Below are 18,216 nucleotides of genomic sequence, written 5' to 3' on the forward strand. Positions count from 1 at the left end.
GTATTTAACACTGGGTGAAACAGAGGTTATATTAAAACGTGAGGAGATGCATTGTATTGTCACATGAATGATATCATCAGTGATGTGGTCATTGATGTCAAATGAGATGTCATCAGTGATCTCATCAGTGATGTCATTTGAGATGTCATCAGTGATGTCATCAGTGATGTCACTGACCATGTCATGAATGATGTAATATGTGACATGATCAGCAGTGGATTGCGGGTGCGCGATATATAGTTAGTGCAACTAACTATATATGGAATTTCAATGGTTTTGTGTGAGTAAAATAAGGTTTTTTAAATGCTAATTCCTAACTATATATGGTGTATAACCTATGGTTTTTTCAGTGAATTTTCAAGGTTTTGTAAATGCTAATTCCTAACTATATATGGTCTATAACCTATGGTTTTTTCAGTGAATTTCAATGGTTTTTTAATAGCAAATATCATAAGCTGTCGAATGTCAAGTACGTGGTAAGTGAAAACATTTTCGTGTTTATGCACACTGATCTGCTTTGAATGGTGCCCCCCCCCCCTCATTTCTATTAGGAGTACTCTCTCTTTGCAGATAGTGAAAGGTAGTTAACGCAGGCCTTTGCCCCCGTTGTAATCCGTCGTGCCTGCTTCTCTCTCCATTTGATTGATTGTTATCCAAGTATTTACTGTTTTAGAATTAGTTCTCTTTGGTTCATTCTCTATTTACAAACAAACACAGAGTCGCAATACTCTGTTTAGTCTTTGCAGATAACGAAAAATCGTGTAAAAAAAAAAAGAAAAGGAATCGAGCAAAATCAGTAGGCCACTAATGGGATCTCTTTTTGACCTCGCTAAAATAGAAACATTAGGAACAACCCCTCATGACAAATACAAAACTAGTGAGATGAACTGAACTCCACACAATGATGGCTGCAAAACAGCTCGGCTCCGCCACCCACCCCGCCCAAAATAACGATAAAGAGCGGCTGCCATGATTGGTTGCGGAATGGCCACAACGGAGCTACGAAATGGTGCTGCTCTCATGCTAACCCCAGCTTCGGTCTGAAACATCCAGAAACACTGTAGACCACCAATTCGATCAGTTCCGGTAGCGCCCCAATGTAACCCGGTAGAGAAGAACTAGCCCTCCCCTCTTTGACTGATGGTTCTTGTTGCCTGTCCTTTCTGTTGTCATTTAACAGAACTATTTAGCCTGCTGAAAGGGGTTGTGTTTCGACCGCTGGTTGGTGGAGACATTTTGACTATATTCTGGACCTGCGTTGTCGCGTAATGCGTCATATGACGCGCCGCGTTAGCGCATCCGGAAGTCATCCGGGGCGCGCAGCGCGTAACGTAAGCATAACAAGTCATGTGACTTGTTAATAAAACTTTTCATTGGTTCATTTTACTTTTCTTATTCTAATGATGAAAGCCTTGGTCATATCACCTAAAAATTACGCTTTTAATTACTTCCGAACATTATTTTCTCTTAAATATATGTTATAATGTTCCAGGCTAATGTACTTTCCCGGAAATTTTACAACTGTCCTGCAAGTAAAATATATTCTTTTTTCGAGAAAAAGAGCGTTTCTTCGTTCTATGACGGAGCCGTTGAGCAAAACAGGGTCGACCTGCTGTCTTAGTCGCCGATACGCCTGAATATGAGATTCTTATCGATCACTTTATGTTGCAGGAATAGAAAACACAACAGCCCTTGACCATTTATCTTTACTGCGTTCCTTCGTATTATACCTTTTACCCTTCATGTAATTGGTCTGCTTTATTTCACTTGCCTTTTAATGATTCTAAAACAGTGACTATTATTAAAAACTTTACCAATGTATACACTACTACCATGTTTTCTTTTAAAAACCTTTATTGTGAAAATTTCATTATACAAATACGAGCCTATAACCACGTGGGCCTGCCACAGAGCAAACTGTAATCGTATATGATGAATAGACATTTACACTGTAGAGGAACGTAACGGGCGGGCCATTAGGTTGCAAGAACTAAGGTGTCTAACAGTTACGGAATCGGTGGACGTACATTTTATAATTAAAATACGACAGGGCCAGTTACAATAAAATTATCTAGATATACATTTGCGGGCAAGTACCATGGGTGACGTTAATTCGAATTTTCAACAGTACAGTAATCAATAACACATCAGAACTTAATATCAATAGGGATGTCGAAATATTCAATCAATTCTCGTCCCCGCCCGCCATGTGCTTCAAAACTGCATACGTATCTCGTGATTTCAAGGTTCTGCAACCAGTACACAACAAGGAGTTACGAGTCCCATTTATTCCGGCGCCATTTTGGGCGAGGACGGGCAGGTCCAGGATATAGTCAAAATGTCTCTACCAACCATCGACTATGATGATGTTCATATGCTGTATTTATTAGAGTAACACTCATCTGCCCACATGAAATTAATTTACCACAATCTAAACATGTCATTTTAATCTTTCCAAAGTTCTTCTAAATATTTGGGACCGTTTCCCTTGCCTCTGAAGCTCTCAGTGCCACTTCTTTGATGAATGTACTAGCAGGTCAGGGGTTCTCCTCCAAATCTCTCTTTTATGCAGCACTATAATTAATTGGTGCCACCTCTCCATATGACGATGCATGGTATAGTTACCACAACTATATATTTTTTCGGTTCCTCTGGAGAGTTCATCGTGGCAGATGAAGCGTGTAACATACCGGGCATTTACCTTTTTTTGCATGTACAGGAAAGGGAAAAAAAATCGAGCGTTCGAGTTCTTAGGTGTCCCAGGGCCATTTTAGTGGACCAGGCCCAAATCCAAAGAACAGCTATCTCACAGGCTAATGGGGCGACCCACGCCGAGTTTCAGCATTGTAGAATGACCACACAAGTACAGCAACTTGCTAGACATCACCTCGGTGCCATCCGGATCTCGGCGCCCCACTGCAGATGAAGTGCCTCTCAACTATGAATCCACCACGGTGACATCCGGATCTTGGCGCGTTGTGCTGCCTTCGGCCTATTCGCACATCGGTCCGCTACTGACGCCATCTCACAGGCTAATGGGGTGACCCACGCCGAGTTTCAGCATTGTAGGATGACCACAACAACTTGCTAGACATCACCTCGGTGCCATCCGAATCTTGGCATCTCAACGCCTAGTGGTATCTTCCATACAGAAAATATTGTTACGCTGCCTTTGGCCCCATTCGCACATCAGTCCGCAACTTAGACATCACCTCGATGCCATCCGGATCTTGGCATCTCAGCGCCTTGTGGTGTATTCTCTTCAGAAAATATTGTTGAGCTGCCTTTGGCCCCATTCGTACATCCGTCCGCAACTTACACATCACCTCGGTGCCATCCGGATCTTGGCATCTCAGCGCCTTGTGGTGTCTTCTACTCCGAAAATATAGTAGAAAATATTGTTGCGCTTCCTTTGGCCCCATTCACACATCAGTCCGCTACTGACACCATCTCACAGGCCAACGGGGCGCCCCACGCCGACTTTCAGCATTGTAGGATGGCCACACCAGTGCGGCAACTTACTAGACACCACCTCGGTGCCATCCGGATCTTGGCGCGTTGTGCTGCCTTCGGCCTATTCGCACATCGGTCCGCTACTGACGCAAACTCACAGGCCAACGGGGCGCCCCACGCCGACTTTCAGCATTGTTGGATGGCCACACCAGTGCGACAACTTACTAGACACCACCTCGGTGCCATCCGGATCTTGGCGCGTTGTGCTGCCTTCGGCCTATTCGCACATCGGTCCGCTACTGACGCAAACTCACAGGCCAACGGGGCGCCCCACGCCGACTTTCAGCATTGTAGGATGGCCACACCAGTGCTGCAACTTGCTGGACACCACCTCGGTGCCATCCAGATCTTGGCGCGTTGTGTTGCCTTCGGCCTATTTGCACATCGGTCCGCTACTGACGCCGCCTCACGTGCCAACGTATTTTCTCCTAATTTTACACCCTATGCCGCATAACAGGTCATGTGACTTGTTTATAAAACTTTTCATTGGTTCATTTTACTTTTGGTTTCCTAATGATGGAAGGCTTGATCATGTGACCTAAAAACAACACTTTTCATAGGATGAAAACTTTTTTTTTGTCCCCAAACGATGAAAGCCCCACCTTGTTTCTGGATGTTTCAGACTGAAGCTGGCGTCAGCATGAAAGCACCACCATCTCGTAGCTCAGTCGTGGTCATTCCGCGAGCAATCATGGCAGCCGCTCCCCACCAGAAGCCTGCAGGAGTCGGAGCCCCCAAAACTTTTGATGAATTCTCAAGGCGGAGGGGACGCTTTCGAGAATGAGGTCCAAGACCTAGCAGACAAGCGTCCGATTTCCAAGGTGTCCCAGGGCCATTTCAGTGGACCAGGCCCAAAAAGTAAACAGCCTGCCGCCATTTTGAGAGTCCTGTGACAGCCGCCTATCGCTGCACCGCAAGAGTGGGCGCAACTCAGCTGAATTGCGGCTTTTGACACAGTGGACCAAAAACGGACGGAATGGCAACTGAAACGGTAAAGGGGCGCCCCACTACAACAGATGACACTCCACCTGGAGAGGCCCGTTCACGCCGCCTCCCCCGGGGCGCTCCACGCCGTTATTCGGAGCAGCATTGTAGGATACCAAAACCAGTGCGGCAACTTACTGGACATCACCTTGGTGCCATCGTTCTGCTGCCTTGGAACTATTCGCACAACAGTTTGCTACTGATGACCCACCCCCCGCGACGCCCCACGCCGGATGCCGAAATCAGTGCGGCACCCAGGCAACATCACCTGGGTGCCGTCCAGAAATCTGGACGTTGTGCTGCGTTGGGACTATTCGCACAGCCGACCGCTACTTCGTTGTTTTTCCCTAAAAATGTTTATATGTTATTACTATTTTTGTTTTCTTGTATATATTTATAAATTATTAAAGTTTTATAATCTTACTACTTTGTCGGAGTGCTATATATTTTTAATGTGACACATAATTGTAAAAACTTTGATGTACAAACAGTCATCCCTGGAATCTTCCGCTTCAGGCTCGGTCCCCTCCCCAATCACAATACAGGATGGTTTTCAGATAATAGCAACGCTTCTGCTGTGACAAATCTCATCGAGTGTGGGCCTTGATCTACTATAACTCCTTTGAAGAGGGGTGATTCTTTACAGCTGTGGCCATAAACTACATCTGCAGGGCTAGCTGATACCCTAGGACCAGCCTGGACAATCGGACACAGAGGAAAAGGAGTGTCAGAGGGTGCGGTAGTGAATAGGGCGAAAGGGAGGTGTCGGGCGGGCACAGGGTGTGATTCTCAGGGAACAGCAGCGCAGATGGGGGAGGTTTATTACCCATGCATAAGACAGAGAGCGGGGGTGACCACTGCCTGGGGGAGATGTTTGCGAGGGTGGGGAGCCATGCTAAGGATCGACAGCGTGCACAGAGTGGGTCTGGTCAAGGCATCTAAAATGGCTGCCGTGCACGACAAAAGTGTGACATTTGAAAAAAGACAAGATGGCGCAGACAATGTTTTTCAACACTTCCTGATTTCCTTCGAATCGAACGTTAACAGACGTTGGGGCATATTACCAAAGTTAAGCGATATTTATCCCTAACGATGCTTAGCAACGATTTTTTTACCGTCAGAAATTATCGCAGATAAACCTTGCTATTATCAAGGTTTATCGGAAATACGATAAAAAACGACCGCAATGCATTAATATCGCTGAAAACTCAGCGATATTCATGCATTACCGAGCTAATGCTCTTAGCCATGTTATCCACCTCCCATTGGATAACATGGCTAAGAACTGCTCAGGGCAGGTGGTAGCTTTTAGAGATATTCGCCCTTATCTCGAATATTTCCAAAAGTTGATAATAGGAGATAGCGATGTTAGCGACTGTTTCCAGTCGCTAACATCTTGGCATGCCCACTTTGCATGTCATTAGTGATAAATATCACTCACATGCAAAGTGGGGCCCAAGATGGTCGCTATCTTCTACTAGCCGTCGCTAACTGGTGTTAGCAACAGCTAGGTAATACACATATAATTTTATCTCCGCGAAGCGGAGCGCTGTTACAGATATATATCTTGTTTCTGAACGTTAATTTCTCAAAATGCACTGAAGCACATATATTGAGACCTAGCAAAGGCACATCGGGCTACCAGTCCCTACAATTTTGCCAAGTTTCGTGCAAATCCATTCAGCTGTTCGATCCTACCGAGAGACAAGATGGCGGCCGCTACGGACTGTTTGGAATGTTTACAGACACCGGAGAGCCAATCAGCTTCGCTTCGCAAAGCTCCGTAACGCGAAAAGTACGCGAAGCGGTGCGCTGTTACAGATATATACCTTTTTTTGAACGTTAATTTCTCAAAATCCACTGGAGCACATATATTGAGATCTAGCAAAGGCACATCGGGCTACCAGTCCCTACAATTTTGCCAAGTTTCGTGCAAATCCATTCACCTGTTCGATTATTATTATTTTTATTTTTTTTTGCCCCGCGGGGCCCTTTTAAAACCTCCACATCAAACCTAGGGGGTGAGCGACAATGTACTATGCCCCCTTATGGTCATTTGCCCCTTCGCTTCGGCCTCCTCTTGTCTCTCGATCCTACCGAGAGACAAGATGGCGGCCGCTACGGACTGTTCGGAATGTTGACAGACGCCGGAGAACCAATCAGCTTCGCTTCACAAAGCTCCGTTGCGCGAAAAGTCCGCGAACCAGTGCGCTGCCCGGTCCGCTGTTACAGATATATATCTTTTTTTAAACGTTAATTTCTCAAAATCCACTGGAGCACATATATTGAGACCTACAAAAGGCACATCGGGCTACCAGTCCCTACAATTTTGCCAAGTTTCGTGCAAATCCATTCAGCCGTTCGGGCTAAAAGTGAGGCCAACCGCCCTATGGAAAACTCAATGTTAAAAACACGTTTTGGGACCCCCCTTTTTTCTCGGCCCCCCCTTGACGAACCCCCCCCCAAATTTTCAAGGGCTGCTCAGAAACAAAATGTGCCATTTTCCTGAAAATTTCAGCCAATTCCGTCCACAAACGCCAAAGTTATTAGACATAGAATTTTCAAAAAACCCATAGAGAAAAAATCCTAACTATATATACCTACTGGCGACCGCCAGTAGGTAATATATATATATATATATATATATATGTATATATATATATGTATATATGTATGTGTATATATATATATATATATATATATATATATATATATATATATATATACATTTTGTATATTTATCTAACAAAGGGTGACATGTAGTGTTGTGTGATCATGTCCAGTAGAACCCTTGTGGTCCTAGGCGGACTCCTTACAAAAGTATGTAAACATTTGGGGGGTATTTGGGTGTGGTCAAAGTCTATGATACAGAGCATTCAGTTAACAGTTGCATGTCCAAGAATAAAGATGTGTATAACAGCGTTTCGTGTGTGGCATAGTCATGTGCCTGCTCCATAGATGGGGTGGATGATACACCTATCAAGTAATTGGGTTTACTAGCAAACTCTTGCAAATGGGGTTATGGTTAGTTGCTCTTAACATTTCTGGGTGTTGATCCAATATCAGGTAGCTACCCGTGATTTTTTAAACACTTAAAAATCTAAATATATGGAGGGGACATGCTTCTATTTAAGACATACTACCACCCTTCCTCTGACCCTTCTCACACAGGGATTTTTGATTATTTTACAACTTAGTAGAAGACATTTTCTCACTGAATGTACATTTTTTTTCTGGGGGTACTACATCTCCCTCTTCATTGAAATCTAGATGACTTTAAATATCTGGGTATAATACATGGAAGCCTGCAATCCCTGCATTAGAGCCTGTCTGTAATGTTCTTATTACGTTCCAGTTATGACGTTCCTAGTCACCTGTAATAAAGAACTGACATAGCTGCTGTAATGTGATGTTTTTTATTACAGTTGAGTTAACAAGTCATAGTGTCTGCTGCCAGAGCTAGCAGCCAGGGTTAAAGGTAGGTCATTGAGCACATTTGCAACTGCAGTTTAAACAAAAGCAGAAAAACGAAAACTGCCTTTTCATTCTTCGGGTCTGTTTTTCGAAATTAACAGTGATCAGCAGAAAGGTGCAATTTAAAGCAACATGCACATTATAGGTCAATGCAGGTAATATAGAATCTGTTTGTTTTTACATGTTCTAAGTAAGCATGGGCGTAAAATCTGTTCCGCTTGCGGATTTTCGGCAAATTCGCAATCCGCGAACTCTCACGAACTTGCCCAAAATTCGTAAAATCCGTGCGAAGTGGATTTTTTGCTTGGTCTACATGAGCCCCCTCGCGGCCATCGCACGCCAACACAACCTCAACATAATCTCCTACGCCGACGACACGCAGCTGATCCTCTCCCTGACCAACGACCCCGCCGCCGCCCGAGCCAACCTGCACGAAGGGATGAAAGATGTAGCCGAGTGGATGACGACCAGCCGCCTGAAACTGAACTCCGACAAGACGGAGGTCCTCATCCTGGGCTCCTCGCCCTCCGCCTGGGACGACTCCTGGTGGCCCCCCGCCCTGGGCACCGCACCCAAACCGACGGACCACGCACGCAACCTGGGCTTCATCCTGGACTCCTCCCTCTCCATGACCAGACAAGTCAACGCCGTCTCCTCGTCATGCTTCAACATCCTGCGCATGCTACGGAAGATCTTCTGGTGGATCCCCACCGAGACCAGGAAGACTGTCATCCAGGCCCTCGTCACCAGCCGACTGGACTACGGCAACGCCCTCTACGCCGGAACCACCGCCAAGCTCCAGAAGAGACTCCAGCGGATCCAGAATGCCTCAGCCAGACTCATCCTCGACATCCCACGAAACAGCCACATCTCCGGACATCTGAGAGACCTGCACTGGCTCCCCGTCAACAAAAGAATCACCTTCCGTCTCCTCACCCACGCACACAAAGCCCTACACGACCAAGGCCCGAGCTACCTCAACAACCGAATCAACTTCTACGCTCCCAAGCGCCACCTCAGATCGACCAGCCACGCCCTCGCCGCCGTCCCCCGCATCCGAAGAGCGACAACAGGAGGAAGGTCCTTCTCCTACCTGGCCGCCAAGACCTGGAACTCCCTCCCGACCGACCTGCGCCTGACCCAAGACCACCTCTCCTTCAGGAAGAAGCTCAAGACCTGGCTGTTCGAGCAGTAACGGCACCCCCCCTCCTAGCGCCTTGAGACCCTACGGGTGAGTATTGCGCTCTATAAATGTCGTGATTGATTGATTGATTGGTCGCACTTGCCAACTAGAATACTATACAATTTCGCGGGTGCGAACACGTAGATGCGGCGGGCAGCGACAATCTCGCAATTGCGGGATTGCAAAATTTGCAATTTCGCTCAAGAAATCCACCAGCAGGCAGCATAAACCTTGAAAATTATGATTTTTATCAGAATAACTCCACAGGTTGACATTGGCAGGCACTTTTTCTTTGCAAGGAGTCCATTTTGGGGGGGGGGGAGAGGGGGTGGGAGGAAGAAAGTGCCCCATAGTCTCCAACTTCCTGTTCCTGTCCAGCAGGCTCCTCCCAGTGCTTTCTTCATGTGCTGGTCACTTTGATTTGGATCTTGACCTGGAAGGATTACTTTTTGTGGATGCTGCTGGATATTTGGATTTTTGCAAAACTGAAAGCACTCAGCAGGTGCAAAAGTTCAATCTTATCATTAGTAACCATTCCCTGTAGTGCTTCCTGAGGGGCCCCTTCAGAGTTAATTTGCCTACTTGCAACTATTCTATGACCCTGCTCTGACCCTCACAGCAGGCTCAGAGAATAGCTACAAGTATACAACAAAGGTCTTGTTAAAAAAATTACACTGCATCAGAAAGCAATTACAGACAAAACTGAAAGCACTCAGCAGGTGCAAAAGTTCAATCTTATCATTAGTAACCATTCCCTGTAGTGCTTCCTGAAAGGTCCTGTGAAAAAAAATTTGCACTGCAACAGAAAGCAAATTACAGATAAGGAAGCGGGTGCCAGCCAGACTGGAAGTTTAAATTCAGTGACACATTAATCCACCCCAAATTAATTCATGTCAGTTGAAGCAGGGCAGGTGTGCTTGCTTTTTTTCACCCCCATAATCTACAGTGATAAACCAACCAGAGGGTGGCAGTGATGTACCAGAGGGTGGCATGGGAGTACCAGAGGGTGCTGTGAACCTGTGATGATGAACCAGACGTTGAAACAACATAGTCGCGGCTGTTGCGAGCCGACAAGTAAGTTCGCAATTGCGAACTGGTACACAAGCCTCGCGAACTGGCAGAAACCCTTGCGAACACAAAAAAAATAAAAAATCCGCGAGAGTTCGCGGATTTTGCGGATTGCGAATCCGTAAATACGCAAGTTCGCGGATTGCCAATTCGCAAAATCCGCCCATGCTTAGTTCTAAGCCGCCTTATGCTTTATAAATCTGACTTGCATTAAACTGATTCCAATAGATTGACTGCTTTTTAATATACAGGGAATAAGAGAATGTCTAAACGTGGCACCCTCTGCGAAAGGTGAATGTCAACAGCAGGTTGAATTGTGGCGATTTGTTCAGCTCACCAATGTGTGAATATGTTTTCCAAGTGCATTATCTATTGATATAGAAGCAAATTGATATTTCACTTCTGATCTTGTTTAAATAGTCACTCAGTGGTGCTATGCATGGCCCTTTTATTCTCTTAGTTCTGGGATGACTGGCTGCTTTCTATCTCCTCCTCTATCTTGGTTGGTACCGAGCCCATAAATGTACCCCAAACCACTGAGTACTCTGTCCAAGTCCTGTAGTCTGTAGACAGTTCTTTCCTAGAACACTGTCCTTATAAATTCGCTCCTGAGCAGAACCCGCCAATAATTTTCAGCAGCTGAGCCGAACCTGCCAATTTTCAGCAGCTGAGCTGAACCCGTCAATAATTTTCAGCAGCTAAACCGAACCTGCCAATAATTTTCAGCAGCTCAATAATCCTACTTCTCCAGGGTCAGACTCGGACAAACAAATAGGCCCTGGCACCACAATAAAAGTTGCCCTCATTATTGAACCAGATAGCTTAAAAAGTTGCCGACATTTGCAAATCAGGTACATTTTGAACTTGTAAGGAAAAGCTGTATGTGTTTTTTGAAGCCCTGTGAGACTGCATGCATTTGTGTATGCTGCAGAAAATGTTTGTGTTCATTTCTTGGATATCAACAGTAAGAATCAGCCTACGTGGCCATGAAACAAAACCAGAAACTGTTTAAAAAGCAAGCCCACACGCTGACCTGTCAGACCAGCACATCGGGCACTGACAGGTTGCTATATAGCTCATACATGCGTTACTTGATCCCAAGCTTCACAATCGCAAGGCACTCTCAAATTTGCTTCATACAATGTAATAAAGATTCATCACATCTTATTCATGTTTGTTTTCTTTACTTTTCAGTGTTCCGTTAATTATTTCATCATTAACGTTTCAGTAATTCATTCGCTGATTTCTTAATTATTGTTATGCCCAATGCATTTCAAGCAAAAATGCCCTTCCTCAGGGGACTTCGTTCTGCAAAATTAAAATAATAATATGTCGGTACATTTTCTTACGGACGTGCAAACACATATTCTCCATACAGTATTGACCTTCAAACATTATATATAACTGTAAATGTTGCCTACCACCTTATAACCCTTGTGTGAATAGCGCGCTGTCTGATACACCTCTACCATGGTGCCTTCACATTTAACTTATGCGTGTCCACTTACATGTGTTCTATCAATGGTCTTCACTCGAGGTGTTTCAATGCTTGTTCCTCGCTGTTAATAATAAAGCACTGAAGTTACTCTTACTATCCACATACTGCTGTTGGTACCCACCGTATTTATCAAGCTACAACTTCTTACCGAGTGATTTAAACAGGAATGCTTCTAGCGGTTCCTCCTCTATTCCGCTTGTTCGAGTGTTTAGGCGTGCGTCGCTCTAGCCAAGTGTACTCTATTGTGCGGGCCGATCCGATCACGTGATATGAATTTGGGTAACTAAACTAGAAAACGGACTTTTGTCTGAATATACCGCACCTCTAATGATTTCTACTCGCACCCATGGTTGCCATCGGAACTAATGGCCTCTGTGTGTCACTTACTTATCACTAAGGTATCTAAAGCGTGCTGCAATTATATACAATGTGAATACTTAATAAACAATATACATCATACATGCAAAATGTTGCATTTAACACATATTCATAAAAACAACCTTTACATGTCATCCATTTTCATCAATTGTAAAGTACAGTTGAATATTGTCCATTTATATGAAGCAGCTAAATTCTGACTGTTCATTTAACCCTTTCGGGTACAGGGTGCACAGAAAGTTCATCCAAAATGTTTCTCTCCTAAGTAGTTGAGTGTTATTGTCTATTCCTGGTCGAGATGTCACCAATTCTAATATACAGAATTTTAATTGTGAAGGATTGTGCTTAGCTTCATTGAAGTGAACTGCCACCGTAGATTTTTGATTTTTCAATCTAATGTTGCTCTTATGTTCCGTTAGTCTGGTTTTTATTTTTCTTTGGGTTTTGCCCACATAGGACAATCCACACGGACATTTTAGCATGTATATCAAATTGCTGCTATCGCATGTACCTGATACCTTTAACTTAACTGGTGTACCTTTGGTGGGATGATTGATTACACTTCCTTTGATAATCGCGGAGCAATTACCACAATTGTGACATGGCATTGTGCCTTTGTAATTCTCTGTATCCAGCTTTTTTGGATGTTTGATGAGTTCCTTGATATTCTTTGTTCTTTCATATGCATATATTGGAGAGTTTGAAAAGATGCCTTTAAAATCTTCTTCCAACGCTAGTAATGGCCAGTGTTTGTTTATTGTTTTTTTGATGCTGTGACTGCGTGTGGAGAATTTTGACACAAATACACATCTTTTGTCTTCTGATTTTGTTTTGGATGATAACAGATGTTTTCTTTGCAATTTATCTGCTCTTTCCGCAGCGGCATTCAGAATGGGTTCAGGATACCCTCTGTTTATGAATTTGTTTAAGGTCTCCAATTTATGTTTATTGTATGATTCTTCTGTTGAGGCAATTCTCTTTATTCTGACCAGTTGTGAAAATGGGAGGTGTTTTTTGAGTGGTGGTTGGTGAAAGCTTTTGTAATGCAACAAGTTGTTTCTGTCTGTGCTCTTTGTAAACACGCTTGTACTTATTTGTCCTTCCACATTTGATATGGCGACATCCGGTGGGTACCAACAGCAGTATGTGGACAGTAAGAGTAACTTCAGTGCTTTATTATTAACAGCGAGGAACAAGCATTGAAACACCTCGAGTGAAGACCATTGATAGAACACATGTAAGTGGACACGCATAAGTTAAATGTGAAGGCACCATGGTAGAGGTGTATCAGACAGCGCGCTATTCACACAAGGGTTATAAGGTGGTAGGCAACATTTACAGTTATATATAATGTTTGAAGGTCAATACTGTATGGAGAATATGTGTTTGCACGTCCGTAAGAAAATGTACCGACATATTATTATTTTAATTTTGCAGAACGAAGTCCCCTGAGGAAGGGCATTTTTGCTTGAAATGCATTGGGCATAACAATAATTAAGAAATCAGCGAATGAATTACTGAAACGTTAATGATGAAATAATTAACGGAACACTGAAAAGTAAAGAAAACAAACATGAATAAGATGTGATGAATCTTTATTACATTGTATGAAGCAAATTTGAGAGTGCCTTGTGATTGTGAAGCTTGGGATCAAGTAACGCATGTATGAGTTATAATATCTCCCATGCTCAGTGGGAGTATCACAGGTGCACCAACCACACAGATGAAATTGTGATAAAAATTAGAAAAAACAGAGTAACAGAGTGCGGAGCCACACCCAGAGTGGTATAGGTTGCTATATAGGCCATTCCGACCCTGTACTTCTCCCACTCTCTAGACTATTCATCTATTTAGTCTGCTTAAGCTTTGCACAAAAATGTTGCCTTGTTTTCTTCCATTGCTGTGTGTGCTTATGCAGTAGCCTGCATTTGCCCTTGATGCTCTTATAACAGGTACTCACTTGCACAGACCCACCATGCATAGTTTCTTGACTATCTAATACCAGCTTTGCCATCTTAACCAACCTCTTTCATTGGAACTTCTCGACATAACCTCTCAATTGTACTCAAAATGTATATTCATTAACATTTACGTTTTACTTTTACATTTTATGAACGTATATTACCCCATAAATCCCCAATAGTATAATCCACTGAGTCAGTAAGTGCCAGATTTACTTATACCTTCGCCAATTTAAATTCCTACCTTCCGGTGGCAAGACTTTCCTGTCTACTTCTGCTATGGGGTTGGTTCACACCTCTCAAAGATGATTTCACTGCCTAAATATAAGCAAAACGATTCCGTCAAAAATCCTATCTTCCAAATATTTGTACTTTTTTTAACCTTTGTCTCTGTTTAGTCGCAAGTCTGCTATCCGGACCTCAAGCACGTGTTCTGCTATTCAATGACTTTCCTGAATTTGTTTTTTTTTGGGGGGTGGGGGTGGTGGAAGGAGGGGAACCTGAGCCAGACAGCTAATCATCCAGTATTGATATGTTATCGATAATGTAACTAAAACAGCATAAATCGCTTCTAGAAATAGTTTCCCCTGTCTACTTTCTAAATTGTCATTTTTTTCCCTTTTTTGTGTGAATTTAAATACTTATCACAGTAGTCCATGGCCTGTTTTATATAATGTGCTATGCTGAGCTCTCTCAGCATGACGACCGCACTATTGTCTAAAACAGAAGTGACATTTGACTCCTGTCTGTGTTTTGAGCCTGTGTGTGACTTTACAACACCCCCAATACACATTTCTGCGTTTCCTCCCTTTTATAGTAAGTGGACATTGAATAGAAGTAACCACAGTATCGTTTCCCAACTTCCTTCTTCCAATTCGGTGTAGTTATAGTACAGCTACAATTCTTTTCTAGGTTTTCTACTTGGGACAAAAAATTACATAACAATCATAAAGACCGACAAGAAACCTACCAAATAAACCTTATGCTCCTCACCCAACACCTACTTGCGCCAAGGTGGTCCATAGCATTGGCCATGTAAATTTGACGGACTTTAATGGCTTACCTATTGATTCGGGGTGTGCAGATTTTTAATTATAAATGCATAGTTTAAGAAAAGCTGCAATTCGTAGTTATGTTTCAGTGGTGATTTACTGCACTTCATTCCTTCACCCTCCTTTGGTGTCTTTTCCCCAGCTGTACAAAAAAATGATTCTACACCAATTAACCATTTCACCCACCCACTCCCAATTTTCCCTCATGGCTCTTTTAATTTATTCCAAATTCGTACTCCGTTTTGTCTGCAGTACGAGCTCTATTTTTACGTACTTGTACGGTATTGGGATTAGGTACGGCCTATTGTTAAAAACACGCAGACGCCTTCATACGACATTTTATGAGCGTTCCGTTTTTTTCCATTATATAAGGAGTCAGTAAATGTCATCCCTTTGGACTTTCTCAATCTTGGTACTTCAATTAGACAATCAGTACGATGTTCTTTAATTTATAAACCTGTTTTAAACATATTTATCCTTTGTGTTTTTGCAGCTTTGGATACATCAAATGTTATGGTGAAAAAGCAGGTGTTTGAGCTGCTGGCTGCCCTGTGCATGTATTCGTCGCATGGGCACACATTGGCTCTGGATGCCCTGGATCATTACAAGGTGGGTGCAACTCGGATCTGAAGCATCTTTTAGCAATAAGGGAGGCACTGATGTAGTTCAATATAGTAGCTTTTTAATTAGGAAGAAACTATGGTATGTCTTTTTTTCAGAAGCATAAACTGGCTGTTCAAAGCTAAACAGCTAATATAGAGTTGGGGTGGCAGCCTGCTGTTATCATTATTATAATATTACCACACAGTTTTCCCAAGTGTGTTTGTTTTTCTTGCCTTTTTCTGATGGATGGCTTTAGCTTTCTGTTTATGGTGGATGTGGTACTACCTCATCTATCTAAATTCCTTGAAATGTGAGTAATCGGGTTTCCTCACGCTTCTGCCCGGGAAGGACAGCTTTACTTCAAAAGCACAGTATCAATGGACTCCCGAAGAGCCTCTTTGTAGTTAATGAAAAAATAACTTCTCATTCAGGAAACGAATGTGTTCACTTACGTGAACTTAGGCTAATAAGATATGGCTGTCACAGCAGACATTATGGACATTCCTTCTGGTAATAATGTCCTAGAAACAGCGGAGTACGTGGTTATTGCTTTATTTCCATCGGAATCACTGAGCTGAAAAACTGGTACAGTAAGTTCTGGTGCCTATTTTGCACTGAACACATTCTTTAAGTAAAGACGTTGATAACTGAAGTATTAAATGTACAGATGGATATACCATTTGGAAACCAGAGGGCAAGAGCAGTGCTCAATTTGTAAATAAAGTGCCAGGGCCCTCGTCAGGAGGCCACTGCAGCGTGCGACACTCCTCGTCCTGCCAATGACGGCACCAATACATCTACTAACCATCACACGCCTACAAGTGTGACACTGCAGACTATTCAAGGCCCACAAAGCTACGAGTGGCGTGGGTGGCACTTCCGAAGGTATTAGTCATTTTAAGCTTGATTAAAAAAAACTGTTATGGTACTCGTCTTTGTATTCGACAACAGCGCCACCTTGTGGCAGATTGTCGTACGTGTTGGTGTTGACAAATGCCGGAACCCAGCACGGGAAACTATTGGCTCTAAATAAGCACTGGTCTGGCAAGCGGGACCTGGTTAGTACATTTCATACAACTGTAATGCCGGAAGAAACTCACCAGTACCACCAAAACCAATATACTTCCAGTGAAATATACACCACGGCTTTAATCAATATGCAAGTTCATGGCAGTATTTATTGATTTTTTTATATCTTTATTTGCATTTTCAGTTTTTGCTGAGTTACAGGATAACCGCAAGTATATTTGAAATGAACGATAGTAAAGTACATTATATATGACAAAATGGAAATAAGGAGAAAGTAATTTTCATTGTCGAAGCATATCTGAGTCTGATATCTATTCCGTTCCTCCATCCGATATTATACTTAAAAATCCACGCCTTAGCATCCCAGCAATTCAAAAGGAGAATGCAAAACATATATATACTTTTATAATATAACAGACTAACAAAACCATTGTCTACTTGTCTCTCCCTGGTCGGTGTGTGTATAGAGCATACTTTTCAAACACAGTGCATCCGTGCCTCTTCCATCATCTTAGTTAGGTCTCACTGATATGTCCCGGCCTGTGTCCATCCCCCACTAATACCCTTGATGTGTTGTCTATGGCCCTTTCCCCCCTAGATAGTCTAGGCCCTAGACTCTAGGGCCTCATCCTGAACTCATATCAATGTGTGTCTGCGGGCCTGAAGCCTCAACTAGCACATCCGCTACCGGCGAAGAGCCTCCCCCTCTCTCCCTATCCATTTGTGTTAAATCTATCAGTGCAGTGTCTCAACACAGCGATGACCGTATTTATTGATACTGTTGTTTTTATATTTAACATGGCTAGACCACAGGCTCACAAAATGTTATTTGCACTTGCAGATGACCTGTCCTCGTTCACGGAACCGGAATGTGGGGAAAGCATTATTTTTCGGTCATCTCCCACCCCATTTTTTCGCTCTGCGTATTAATATAGAAATAGATTTTTTTAAAACTTTTTATTAACAAAAAGTTAGTCAGTATATTGGCACATATACATTGCACGTAGTAAACCTGATGTTTCAGGTGTGGATTATAGCATTATTGAGCAGCATTAATGTAAATACAACCATTCAACAGGGTATCGAGCACGAGACATAGCATCAATCACCCCCCTCTATGCTGTGTAGGCTCTGAGCCGGGGAGAGGTCGTCCGATACGTATTCATATTTTGACCGTTGCTGTGGTTGGAGCCTTCTGTCCAGGCTCAGACACGAGTTTCCAGTTTTAAATGGAGAGAAAGTGATATGTTTTCTTTTTCACCACCGCTGTCAATGTGGTAATTACCGAATGGCTTCACTGCAAGTAGCAGTGAAGAACATATATTTACACCTGCCTTCTAAAACCAACGTTTTCAGACTGCCTGTTTCCCCGCCTGTCTGCTGAAGGCTATCTCTTGCCATATAAAATGTAAAGAGACATTAAATTGTTACCATTTGATGTGAATGATGAACTAAACCCGAATTCTCAGCATA

The 18,216-nt window shown here is 43.2% G+C and overlaps 1 protein-coding gene across 2 annotated transcripts in view; it reads left to right on the top strand.

Moving 5' to 3' along the window:
* Positions 1-18,216, top strand: part of LOC144781424 (inverted formin-2-like) — a 273,145-nt gene that overhangs the window by 114,475 nt on the left and 140,454 nt on the right. For both annotated transcript variants that reach the window (XM_078660274.1, XM_078660275.1), the window contains exon 3: positions 15,605-15,720. In XM_078660274.1, coding sequence (XP_078516400.1) covers positions 15,605-15,720 — 116 coding nt within the window. The remainder of the gene's footprint in view (positions 1-15,604; positions 15,721-18,216) is intronic.

Source organism: Lissotriton helveticus, chromosome 9 (genome assembly GCF_964261635.1).
Source record: "Lissotriton helveticus chromosome 9, aLisHel1.1, whole genome shotgun sequence".
In the NCBI taxonomy this organism is placed as follows: Eukaryota; Metazoa; Chordata; class Amphibia; order Caudata; family Salamandridae; genus Lissotriton; species Lissotriton helveticus.